Source organism: Tupaia chinensis, unplaced genomic scaffold (assembly GCF_000334495.1).
Source record: "Tupaia chinensis unplaced genomic scaffold, TupChi_1.0 Scaffold000361_2, whole genome shotgun sequence".
In the NCBI taxonomy this organism is placed as follows: Eukaryota; Metazoa; Chordata; class Mammalia; order Scandentia; family Tupaiidae; genus Tupaia; species Tupaia belangeri.
In genome coordinates, this window is record NW_006159858.1 from 1,019,215 (window position 1) to 1,033,408 (window position 14,194).

Below are 14,194 nucleotides of genomic sequence, written 5' to 3' on the forward strand. Positions count from 1 at the left end.
TCCCTAACAATCCAATTTTCTGCAATTTTTTCAAGAAATCCCTCTTTTTTTTCTCAACATGTCTAGCTAACTCACTGAGGTTTCCCTGTGGAGTCAGTGTTTTAAGCATAGCACTTCTACCTTTCTCATAAACTCAGTTTTCTTCATTAGCCTCACAGACTGTTTTCTCTTACCTGACTGTTCAAATCTTCTCTGGAGCCCTGTGGGCTAAAATGAACCCTTCAAGAAAACTACAATATATGAAGAAATGGCAAAAGCTAGCGGGGGGTGAGGGGAATGAAATTGAAGAATGAGTTTCTTTTGAGGCCAACAAAGGCTGAATTTCATGCGTAATTTTTTCATAATACACCTTTTTCCATAAGCTTTTAAAGATTTTTTTGTATGGTTAAGAGGGTCAGGTTTTGGAATCAGAATAACTAGAATACGTATACTAGCTCTTCCACTCAACCATGTGACTTTAAACATGTTATTTAGCTCCTCTGAAGTTTAGTTTCTTCATCTGTAAAATGGAGATACCATCACAAAATGATGAGGTTTGATTTCATGCAAAATGTTCACACTACATAGGAAGTACTTAACAAATTATCATGTTTTTTCTTGTTATCGTTATTAAGTATACCAATGAGTGCTGGTCAATTGAAGAATTACGAGAAAAATAAAACTCTGCAGGATTAATTTCAAACTTGAAATTTCTTTGATTTGTTTTTAAACTGCTGATGAAGTAAATCTGAGCTCTGGAAAACAATTTGCCTGCATCTGGAAAGGTTAGGTACGTGTCCTAAATTACCAACTCCAATTAAAAGGCTATCAGTGAACACTCCCCTAATATTTGTCCTCACAATAAAACCTTTGTGGTACTATGGATCTTTACCCTTGAGATGTCTATAAAGAATTCTGAGTAGGTAATCATGAAATGTTTTCAATGACTTCAATAACTTCCCCTTTCTCAGCCTTTGACCAATATAGAAAAAAAAAAAAAACTCTAGAGAATGTACAAATGCAATGTCATAACTGTAATTCTCAAATATATTTAAATATTTTACATTTACTTTCAAAAATCTCAAAACTATGAAACTTAATGATCAATTGTCCTGCTATATTTATTGCTAAAGAGAACCTTTATCTAGAAATTTTCCATGTATGATCCTGTAAGCTAACTGTGTAGCCTTATAAATTAATCTGTCTCTGAAAGCTATTAGGTCTTTGAAAAGGTGCCTAAGATATTAGAAAAATATTACAAAAGAACTGAGAACCAAATAGACCTGTGTTATTGTCTAACAAACAGAAATGACTTTTTGAGAAGAGCTGCCTGGCCATGTAGCATGGCTAGACACTCCTATAATATTTTAACAGGCTTTAAAAGTAGCAAAAATACTGGTGAATTTAACAGAAGTAAATATTAGCACAAATTAACAACTCCTCCAATTTAATTGCTCAATATGTATTTAATAAATAAAAAGGCTTGGTTTTAGTTATCCAAAGTAAGCAGTCAAGAGATTTACTTTTGGTTTAATAGTAACTAAAATTCGTAATTTACTAAAGACTAAAATGTAAGTAACAATTTGGCAGGGCATGGCAGAAAGTTATCTTTAATTAAAAATCTATTGCTGAGTGCAAAAAATATAAAAACAGTTAAATGTGTGAAGAAAAATGGATATACAGGTTGAGTATACCTTATCCAAAATGCCTGGGACCTGAAGTGTTACAGATTTTTATTTTCTCAGATTTTGGAATATTTCCATATACATAATCAGATACCTTGAAGATAAGTCCTAAGTCTAAACATGAAATTCATTTATGTTTTCATACACACATAGCCTAAAGTTAACTGAATGCAATGTTTTTGCATTACAATGTTTTGACACTACCTATGAATCCAGGTGCGGCATCATGTTGGTATTGAAAAAGTTTCAGACCTTGGAGCACTCCAGATTTCAGGTTTTTAGATTAGGGATGCTCAACCTTTACTTGAAAAAGTTCAAATATTTCTATTAGAAAAAAATCCGATTTTAATATTATTCTTTTCCTTAGAACTTACCAAAAACAAAATTCATAAAACCAAAACTACAGAATCTAAGCAAAACAATCTTCGGTTTTGAGGTACCCAGTTTTTAGTTTTATACAAATGTTTACCTGCTAAAAATACTGGTCTTGAGAACTGCCATGCAATGATCTACATTCCTAGCCACAGTGCATGGGATTATTTTATCATAAATTTATTTAGTAGTAACAGTTTAGGGAAGATAAGAAGTAGGCTAGAAATGAGTGGGCTCAGATCTGAATCAAAAATGACCCCTGTCTGCCTTGAGACCTTGGCCATTCAGTTAGGAGCTTGGAAGCATACAGCATCTCTAGATGTACATGCAGGAGGATCTGAGAACAGAATAATTTTACAGTGTGTAGAGAGAAGGATGGAAGCAACGAAATCCCGTGGGGAGATCATCCTAGGAAAGAAAATAATTAAGGCCTACTTTTCTATCATCATTTTCTAAGGGATCATTGAGCGATCAACCATTCAGATCTAGCCACTGCAGATGCACGCTTCGCTTTGCCAGTGGTTCTGCCCAATTTTCCCTTTTCTGTCTTGCATAAAGCAGACCCCAACCACCTCATCCAAATAAACATACGATTTAAAGAAAAGCTGTGTGCTTGTTATGCAAACTCAGCTTCAATACAAGTCCCCTCACCCCTTGTTCCACAATTGAGCAACCCCTTACTTAGACATTCTAGAACCTCCTCCTCCTCCACCCACTCCTGCCTACCCACCCTCACCCTCCACTTATATTGGAATGCAAGTTCCTAAAAGGACAGAAATGGCATATGATAGATGTAGTACTAGAGTACACTGCTCTATGATCAGAGGTGCATATCCTTTGACCAACACGTTCAGTGGATTAAGAAATCCTTGCATTATGTCTCCTAGTTTTTGAAGGAAAATGTACTGTCAGTCAAGGCAAGATATTCCCAAAGCAAAAGAGGGAATAATGAATGGCGCAAACGTCTCACCTGAGGGGTTCGGGAGGAGCTGGGACTGCTGGAGGCCGATGAGACCATGCTCACATTGGGATTCATGCTCCGCTCTCTCTCGTCCTGGTAGATCCGATCCCGCTCTACTTCTGGCAGATTGAGGAAATTCTGCATGGCCCTCAGGTTTACTAAAAGAGACTGAGAGGCAGTGCGAGGGTCTTCTTCCTTACGCAGAATCTCAGACAGCAATCCCTGATTAAATGGGGAAAAAATAGGCCAAGTCATATCTGCAGGTACACGTGTGTGGTTTCCATCTTCGGCCCCGCTCCCCTTTTATTTATTTATTTATTTATTTTTTTTTGGATGTAACCAGCTGGCTGTGATTTCAAGAACCTCAGGCTAATTTCTTAGGGTTCTCCGGTAAGGAGATTTTATGAGAATGTGCTTGCCTTCCAGGGGCCGTGCCTTATTTTAGGACTGTTCTATTCTGACACTTTATCATTGCTGTAATAATCATCGGTGTACAGAGATGCCAGCTAGTAAGGTAGGCGCTTGGGAAGAATTGTGAAACTGCAATTACCACCAGGTGCCTCCTACAAGTATTTCAGGAACTGTTAGAACTCTCTCTGCTTGAAACTGGGAACACTTGGCAGTCCTGCTCAGCTTTACAAATCTGCCAAGTTTGGTAAATTTAGTTCCGACATTTAAACAGCATGGGAGATTTACATCAATTTAAAAAAAAAAAAATTGGCTGAATTTCTGTGTGACCGGCCACTGTTTTCAATATAGATGTTTCTTAGGGAGAGAGAGAGAGAGAAACAGAGACAGAGAGAACACAAATGGCTATAACTTGTTAACCCTCTGATAACATCCCAATTCACATAAATAATAGGTATCTTTGCATGAGTACCAAAGGGCACTCATACTATAATGAGATACTCTCCTGGGGAAAGTTCTAGCCACTAATAAAGCAATATAAATGTAGTCACATGGAGGGAGGGGACAGAGCACACTGTATCTATAGTATATAAAGAAATGCCATAATAAGGCTCAGATACTTTTTGAATGTATGACTCATTCAAACATTAGGTCCTTGGGAAAGTCATGATGCATTTTTGCATTGGGAAACAGAAAAATACATCAACACTTCTTTGATGACCTCATAGAAAACTCTAAATAGGAAATTAGTATCTGAATTCTAATGACAGAATTCCCAAAGGAAAGGAAAGTGTTGCTAAGTCTAGAGAAAAGTCCTATGGACTCAAAACAAGGGATAGAGATCCAAACTGGAACACTGCAATACTTTGGGCAGAGCACATCCACTTCCATTCTGCACACTTGCTGGATTATAACACAGAGGTATCACAACAGTTCCAGTTAATATTCCTTCTCAGGACAGTAAGAGATCAGGGTTTAGAATTATCTCCCAGGAAGAGATGAGACGTTAATCCTGTACCTTAGAGCAGATGGGGACACCCCAAATCACAAAAAAATCACTACTATGAACTATAGTAAAGTGGCACAGATGCCAAAAATGTCTCCAGTGAGGTGAAAATTAATGCAAAGTAAACACTATCAGATTTCTAATCTATGGCTTAAGCATGAAAAGACATAGGATGCAAGAAGAATAGACCATTTCTAGTTGGCCAGGACTGCAGGGTGAGGTAGGCAATGTTTGAAAATAAAGTTATGTTCTATAACCTAAAAGAGGGGACAAGCAGTTAGCGTAATGGCAATGTCGCTGAACTCCCATACAGCCAACTGCAGTTCGAATCCTGGACCTGGAGGTTTAAACTCACGCCGGGCACGTGTGCGTATGTGCATGCCCACGATCCCGAGAGGAGAATGGAGGAAAAGGGATTGCAGTGTGACCATCCCCTCTAGGGGGTGATTTCTCACTTTCTATCTCTCTGTCTCTCTGTCTCTCTCTCTCTCTGTGTCTTTCTGGGGCGCGCACACGCCCTATAGCAAAAAAATCAAAAAAAAAAACCTCTCCAAAAAGTAAATAAATAAAATAAATATAACCTAAAAGAGCAAACACCTCCTATAGGCATGCACAGCACAGAAAGCAGCACTTTCAGGAAATAATCTCCACTTAAAACATTATGTAAGACAATTTTACTGTGAAGAGGCTGCAAGCACCACACGACCTGATAGTTCTGCAATAGTGTCATGTTTCTTGGAGAAAGACTAATAACTGGTAGAAATATGTAAACACTGCTGGATGCTAGAGAGCAGTGTATGCGTGCACACGCACACACATGTGTGTGTGATACTGGAGCAACAGAATGTGAATAAGAATAAAATATCCTGAACCAGCAGATGGCATAATAGTTATGTTGTTGGATTTCCACATGACCAACTGTGGTTCAGGTCCAAGACTCAGTTGCTTGAAACTCAGGCCGGGCACATGTGCATGCGTGCCCAAAATCCTGAGAGGAGAATGGAGAAGGAATTGGGGCATGGCAATCCCCACCCCCACAGGGGTGATTTCTCGCTTTCTGTCTCTGTCTCTCCAGTGAGCGTACATGCCCTATGGCAAAAATCTCTCAAAAAAATAAAGAATAAAATATATCATACAATGAAGCTAAAGGGAGTGTACACCTGTGTGCACATATGGGTGTGTACACACACCTAAGGAAAGGGCAAGATAGGATATGTGTGCAAAAACACTCAACTAGTAAAATGGTTCTAAGGAAATCCAGATTTCTTGGCATACTTTTAGAAGCAACAAGGGAGATATCTGACTTCCAGAAAATGTTAAACAATCTAGGTATTGATTATCTTTTTTAAATTAAGCATCGGGACCAGTAGTTGGCATAATGGCTATCATGTAGTCAACCGCGGTTCAAGTCCCAGACCCACTGACATAAACTCACACTGGGCGCATGTGCATACGTGCCCAAGATCCTGAGAGGAGAGTGGAGGAGAAGGGTATGCTGCGGCCATCACCCCTGGGGGGTGATTTCTCGCTTTCTGTCTCTCTGTCTCTCTCTCTTTCTGACGAGCGCATATGCCCTATAGCAAAAACTCCTCCAAAAAATAAAAATTAAAAGTCAATTCTTCCTTAAGTTATCCTACTTTCAACTTGCACTGAGTAACTTGAAATATTTATAATGGATTTGTTTCAAATATAGAAATCTCCAAATTAATATGTAGAGAAGCAAAATAGAAGTAAAATTACTACAAATTTCCAATACTAGCAGGACATTGAAATTGATGTTTCCTGAACTTTAATGATGAACACTGCATATAAAGATCTTTCTTCTTCGTATTCCTCTTTGTCCTACACTTCCTCATTTGTCCTCCTGCCCCCATAAATAACTTCAGTATTTTAATAAATCTCAAATTAATGCAATATGAAGGAGTTTCAGGGTCAGCATAGATATATTTCTTATGTTAGTTTTATAATCTTACTCAAGATACCTTAAAGGAAAAGTTTGTAAACTTATTCTTTTTCCACGATTTTATTTTCACAAGTCATGGAGTGCATTACAACAAAGATCTTGCAAATGAAATAGTAATATAACAAAAACTACTGTCCTAATGGACCATGGCTATAAATTTCTATGTTTATTCCCTCCTAATGAATAATAATAATTTTAAAAATTTAAAAGCAAAAAGTGTTGGGTCAACAGGTGACATAGTGGTTAAGCTTTGGACTCCCACATGGCCAACTATGGTTTGAGTCCTGGACCTGGTGACTTGAAAATCACATGAGGCATATGTTTGTGTGTGCCCAACATTCCAGGAGGGGAATGGAGGAGAAGGGATTGGGGTGCGGCCATTCTCACTTTCCCTCTCACTTTCTCTGGCAAACACATGTGTCCTATAGCAAAAACCTAAAATAAAAAAAAGAAATAGCAAAAACCTAAAAAAAAAAAAAGAAAAAAAAAAAAAAAAAAAAAAAACACAAAGTGTTTTTTGTTTAGTTGTTTTTCTTGTCTTGTCTTTTTTTTTCTTTCACTTTGAAACTGTGTAGGTTTCCTGCACAGGTCTCTCTCCTACATTTTTTACATATTAGACAATCTTATAGGAAAATTAATCTATCGCTAAGGAAAATAAATGAACACAAAGCAACCTTGAGAATGACTGCTTATGCGCATCATTTCTGAAATGAAAGAGATACAATATTTATATTTTAAGGGGCTGATGGCTTCTGTTTTATTTGCCTAATTGAAGATAAAGTCTCAAACCAACAAGGTGACTGGCACCGCCTCCATATATTGCCCCCAGGGTATTAAAACACTGCTCCAAATTATTTACTTGAGCTCTCATCTGTGTGGCTGTAGTCCCAAAGCGGATTCTTTTAACCTCAGACATTTTCAATAACAAGTGGCTAACCAGTGGGCACAAGAAAGTTTTGTTTTGTTGAGTTTGTTTCATTTTGGTTATTTGTGTACTTTTAACTATCTAAACTGGGATTGAAAAAATAAAGTCTTCATTCTACAGGCTCAAATATGTCAAGTGAGTTTAATCGGCTAGTTGAAAATCACCAGAGGGGGGAAAAAAATCACCAAGAAAATCTTCATCATATCTTATATACACACCATAGATCCCTCCATCTAATTGTCAAGATGTGTAAATGTTTATCATATTGAAACTGTTTTGAATAGAACATAAATTAATAATTTATCTTACATAAATATTTCTAAAGCCCTAGCCACAATGTCATCTGACATTTTAATTATCAACCAGCAAGGCAGGAGCTGTCACTTGTATATCCCCATTTTGCAGCCTGGGATATAGACAATGTGCCATGGCACCTGGGCACCAAAGAATAGATGTACTTTTGTGAACAGAAAGGTCATGAATATTGAGAATGTGCAAATGGAGAGAGATTAATAAATTAACAAGGATATTGCTTATTAAACTTTCATATCGGTAATCATATTAAAACATATTGCAAGTATTGAGTAAAGTGGTCATTAAGTATCTTCTCATCTTAGGCAACAGAGCTTTCTCCAGGGAGATAACACAACAATTTCCTCTACAGCGTTATGTAAGACCAGGAAAGATATGTTGACAAAAAGGAGTAGAATGATAACTGTACAGGTAAAGGAATACCCTCTAAAATAGTTCTTGGTTTGACAAGTCACTGGAAAAAGAAAGGAGTCAGGTAAAAAAAAAAAATCTTAAAATTGGCCTTTTCCCTAGCCTATTAATGGAGAAATTTTTAAACTTCGTGTAATTTCCAGCACCAACAAAGAATATATGAGATAGGCAGAAAAATTCATTCAAAGATAAATAATTCAAGGTGAAAAACAAGAAAGAATTTCATGGCATCTAATTGCTTGCTAATATAGGCATACACACACACACACACACACACACACACACACACACTCACAAGCACACAGAAAACAATTTGGGATCATTTTTCTTAAAAAAAAAAGAAAAGAAAAGAAAAGAAAAAGAAACCTGATGTCTTTATTTTTTTCAAGTATTTTTAAATCATATTTCTTTGAAACAAAGAAAACAACCTCATGGTTCCTGAATCTGTACAATAATTTTATTCTTTATCCCAAATTGTTAGGGTGCATGATACATGCCAATATTCAGAAAAATTGGAAAAATTAACATGACTGGCCCTATAAAACATACTTCTAAGTTACTGCACTAGTTCTTAATGTCTTATCTGGGATGGGTAGAAGCTACTTTTGATGGGCCTTTAACCCTGTATGAGAAAAATAAGGAAATACATTCATTCATGGGCCAAGTTTTAGAAATGTGGAGCCTGAGCACATCAGAGTTCTAGACTACTCCAGGGCTGAGAGCAATAGTTAAGAGTCATTACTTACCAAATCTTAACAGATCTCCATTCTTCAGCTCTCAGACCTTTGGTAACTCTCTAGGATTAGGCTATATAGCTCATGAATTATCTAGGGACCCTCCCCTAAACTGGTATCTCTTACTGATTATCTAGGGAATCCCCAAATTCAATAAACCTAGTCTCAAAGAATGATAGATCCGCCCATTAATTCATTTCTTATTTACAACCTGATACAGAGCTCAGAGAGAAGTGAAAAGATTGATAAGAGACAGATTCTGCCCCCAATGAGGTTACTCTATGATTGGAGGATAAGGCTTCATGGTTGCATAATGTAAAAGACAACAAAGGGTCATAAATTTGTGATAGAACTAATGCTCTCTCAGTTCAAAGGAGCGAGAAAACATTGCCAGCTGCAGGACTCAGGGAAAACTTTTGAAGAGGTGTCACTTAGCTTAGCTGGGACTATAAATATAGCAAATAAATGGGTAGAGAGTTAGTGGCGAGACCAGGCACAGGGGGAAAGAGGGATGAGCCAATATTCAAACATTGAAGAAAAATAAAGAGCATGCCTCCTGCAAAACACCAAGTGAGTTTCTGTTTCCATAAAAGCTAACGAGGGGGGAAAAAGTACAAAAACTAATAAAGTGGTAGAAGATATTTTGAAGTGAAAATAATACAACCCACATTAATATAATTCTGAACTAGTGGAGTATTACACAAGCTAACCAGTAAACATTACCCCCCAAAATGAAGTGATATTAGATAATCTGTTCAGCCTTTTTGTCACCTGCAACAAATTAGGCTTTCAATATGCAAAACATCTTCCTTCCAGAAAAACAAATGATCATGATTCCATTTAATTGTAATTTAATGAGGCATAATTTATTTTTTAAAGTGATATACACCAGGTGTGCACTGAAGAAACTGGTCCAGCCAAACCCCAGTGCTTCTCTTTGAAAAAAAGCCTCAAACTAGCTGGAGACAGTTTGTGTTTCTGTACATTATGTTTGTTTGTGGCAGTTGAAGTGGGAGAGAGAAAGGCCAGTCTGTATGTTCTCCTATTTATTACCTACTTTTGAAGTAACTAAGAACAAAAAATACTCACTTATCATATAAAAACATGAAATGTGGGGACCAGCAGTTAGCGTAATGGCTATGTCGCTGGACTCCCACGTAGTCGACCGCGGTTCGAGTCCCGGACCCGGTGGCTTAAACTCACGCCGGGCGCGTGTGCGTGCGTGCCCAAGATCCCGAGAGGAGAATGGAGGAGAAGGGATTGCGGCATGGCCATCCCCCCTGGGGGGTGATTTCCTGCTTTCTATCTCTCTGTCTCTCTCTGTCTGTCTGGCGAGCGCATGCGCCCTATAGCGAAAACCTCTCCAAAAAAAAAAAAAGAAAAAAAAAAAACATGAAATGTGAAAGTGTTGGTTTTCAATCTGAACAAAGGTAGGTATTAGAATGTCATATAAACCCCAAAGAGACATTTTATGTACTGTCGACTGCTATGCTAAAAGTAAAATTGGACACTTAGCACTTCACTAGAAGGATTTCAGCTACATATTTTGAAGAAAATAAGCCCTCTCCCCTCATAATACATTTTAAGTATTAATGCTGGGCTGTGTGCATAGCTTCAATAAGATGTTTAATGACAATCCTCTTCAGAAACCAAGTTACATTTCATCATAGATAAATCATTCAAAACATTTATTACATATACTGAGTCTTAAAATATATTTCAGTTTATAATTATATATTGCCTTAAACAAATGGTGTCACTACCAATCAGCAAAGTTTTTTTTAACCCTATTTTACAGACTAAAATTATAGAAAATAGGAGCTATGGAAGGGGCTTTGACATTCACATCAGCCAACTCTTCATCCTGCCTAAGTATGATCAATCACATACTTTCATTAAAATGAAAAAAATAGTCCTGCAAAGTCCTCATGTCTCACCACACACTTTACATGCTTGTTAGTCTTAGTTTTCACACAATTCTGAAATGTCCATGCACAGATGACATCAGAGCAAAAAACTAGCATTCTCTTAAGTCAGGTCATACCAAACTTCTAGCCAATCATGCAAAAGGAACTCTTAAATTTAAGTGCTTAATTTAGAGTCAGTTGAAGCGGTAAAACCATTGGCCTGGCTATACAAAGTATTGGAATCCTACTATCCCAAAGCTAACAGAACAGAAGTGTTTCTCTCCTAATCTCCAGTCTCATTTCCTTCTAACTGCTCCTGAGAGGCATTCCCCCCACTGCTCAGGAAGATATGCATAATCTGCAATCCCACTACCAAAAGCACTGCTGAAACTCATTTGTGTAATGCTAAAAATACTCACACCCCCAACCCAACCCCCCAGAGCACTACTTAGCCATGAAGCCAGAGTATTTAGTCTGATTTGAATAAAAGGTACATAGGGCACAACAATGACAATTTGATTTTTATTATTAAAGATGATGTGCTAAATCCTCAAAGAAAATTATTGTCGTTATTGCATTAGTTTAATAAAATCTCTGTTTTATTACAATATTTCTTTATTGGGAGAGACAGCCTATGCATATGGCATTTTTGTAAAATGGGGCGGACAGAATTGAGCATCTAAAGGGAATTAATGTACTCTGCAAATATAAATGCATATACACAAGTACTATTTGCAGACAAATGTTGTTACTGGAGAGATACATTCTGAAAAGGACTAAAAGACTAGATATATAAATAAATGGGTATATAAATTGAACGGAGATGGCACTACTTCTAGCTCACATTTATGACATGTACCATCCTTCGCAGTGTGCTATTCGTCTTCCCTCCATCATAGAGTAAAGTCCTGGGAGCAGACCCTGCACATTCTGCATTTAGTGGTTAGTTAGTGATACACAAGAAGTCAGGACTCTAAGAAGGCACCAAATGCGTATTTTTTACGTTTCCGGGAGTGGGCGTCCTATCTTTGCTGAACAGCCAGCAGCAGGCCTTGGCAGGCTACATACTGAAAGCCTGACTCCCATTATATCGAGATCTTTTCATTCAGCCTATTGGAAACAAGATAATTGAAACTGAAATTTTGGATCATGTAAACTCCGCTTTAAAACAAATATTCCATGAACCCCAAATCTGCAATTTATTAAGTGAAACACTGTCTCACAGACGGCTCTTTCTAGTGCACACAATAAACTTCACTTGTGCCACCTGACACATCAGAATACAGTAAGCATGCAACACAGAGTGAGTGGGTACAACAGAGCCTTCTTGAAGCCAAAACAGTCTGTGCTCTATTAGCTGCAATACCCCTGTCCAATTGAGCACATACGATGGAGGAATGTAGCCAAAACCAGATTTCCAGTAACTTCACCATCGTTCACCTATCCAAGCCAGACAAGGATAGATACAATTAGATCCTCTTTATCATCCCCTTTTTGTTGTCTTCAGAAAGTCTTAAGTATTGGAGGAACCAGCAGTTAGCGTAATGGCTGTGTCGCTGGACTCCCACGTAGTCGACCGCGGTTCGCGTCTCGGACCCAGTGGCTTAAATCTCACGCCGGGCGCATGTGCGTGCGTGCCCAAGATCCCGAGAGGAGAATGGAGGAGAAGGGATTGTGGCGTGACCATCCCCCCTGGGGGGTGATTTCTCGCTTTCTGTCTCTTTGTCTCTGTCTGTCTGGCGAGCGCACGTGCCCTATAGCGAAAACCTCTCCAAAAAAAAAAGAAAGTCTTAAGTATTGGAATGAGGGACTCTGCACAATCTAAGTCAAAATTTTCTAAACATCTTAGCATCAAAAAAAGCAAGCAGAGAATTGAACAGGTTTCCTCTGGAAGCATTTTGCCAGTGGTGTTCTCAGCTCAGGGCACATACACGGTTTTGACTCACACCTCAAGTACCTGGCGCCATGACTATTTCATTCACAAAGTTCTGGGCCCTGGTTATTCCAGGTTTCCATGAGTGTTCTGTGAAACAACTGTTGGCAACCTGCCCAAAAAATTGACTAGCTTTGGGTACTTTGTCAAAACATTGGCAAAAATAGTACTTTCTGAAACAAAACACAAGTCCCCCAAATGCATTTATTTAGTATTTATAACCTGAATGTATCAGATGCTTTTAAATATAAGTAATGTTAGTCTATTATCATACAAGTTGACCTGACCCTGAAGTAGTTACAAAACATTATTCTTTCCTGCTGAAATATTTGTGCATTAACCTCAATCACCTCCAGAGTCAAAGGCATCTGTTCTCACATAGTACACAAGACACACCACAGTACTTACTATACCACGGTGGGATTGCTGGGATGAAAGTCTGTTTAGCCCACATACCTCCTTGAAGAAGGGATTGTGTCTTTCATAATCCACTCTGTCATAGCAGAAACGATGGAGAATAAAGTAGTTAAGAAGCGAGTTCTCAAGTCAATCTCACTGGGTTCAAAACTGGGTTCTTTCTTTATTTTTTAGAGGTTTTTGCTATAGGGTGTGTGCACTCGCCAGAAAGACAGAAAGAGACAGAGAGACAGAAAGCGAGAAATCACCCCCCAGTGGGGACGGCCACGTTGCAATCCCTTCTCCTCCATTCTCCTCTCGGGATCTCGGGCACGCACGCACACGTGCCTGGCATGAGTTTAAGCCACCAGGTCTGAGACTTGAACCATGGACGACTACATGGGAGTTCAGCAACATAGCCATTATGCTAACTGCTGGTCCCAAAATTGGGTTCTAACTGGACACTGATCAACTAATCTTCCTACAGTACAGTTTTTTCACCTATAAAATTGAGTTAACATTACCCCCTTCACAGGGCTCCTGAGAGACCTATACGTAATGTGTGATACATACTAATAGTTCAATAAACGTTAACCATCATTATGATGCTTGGCACAGCTCTGAATACTTAACATATAAGTGTCAAATGAATAAATCAATAAATATACAACACATATTGGAATACAATTCTTATTTTAAATTTTCAAGGTACTGCAGTTTATTTTGCCAAATGTCTTCTCATACAGATAGGAAGAAAAAAATATAAAGAATAACCTTCAGGAAGTAGGATTATTAAAATTATTTAGGATAGGAGAGAGCTATAAAAAGAAATCTAATGAGACCAGCCCTATAGCCTAGTGGTTAAAGGAGACAAATCACACAAGGCCAACCACAGTTCAAATCTTGGCCCTGGCTTTAAAAATATACTGGATACCAGTGTGTATATGCCAGAAATTCTGACATGATGGCAGAGAGAAAAGGGATTATGGTATGACCATACCCCACTGTGGGTGTGTTTTTTCCCTCTTTCTCTCACTCTGTCTCTCTCTAGAGAGTACAGATGCCTTTTGGCAAATAAAAAAGAAAGAGAGAGACAGAGACAGAGAGAGAAAGGAAAAAAGAAAAGAAATCTGTTAAATTTTATAAACTGAAATGACCCTATGAATATGCCAGATAGCACTAAATTAAGGAAAGTAACTGTC

The 14,194-nt window shown here is 38.1% G+C and overlaps 1 protein-coding gene across 1 annotated transcript in view; it reads right to left on the bottom strand.

Moving 5' to 3' along the window:
* Positions 1 to 14,194, bottom strand: part of SATB2 (SATB homeobox 2) — a gene marked incomplete in the record, with an annotated part of 229,944 nt that overhangs the window by 74,083 nt on the left and 141,667 nt on the right. The window contains 1 exon segment of the mRNA XM_027773618.1: positions 3,007 to 3,219. Coding sequence (XP_027629419.1) covers positions 3,007 to 3,219 — 213 coding nt within the window.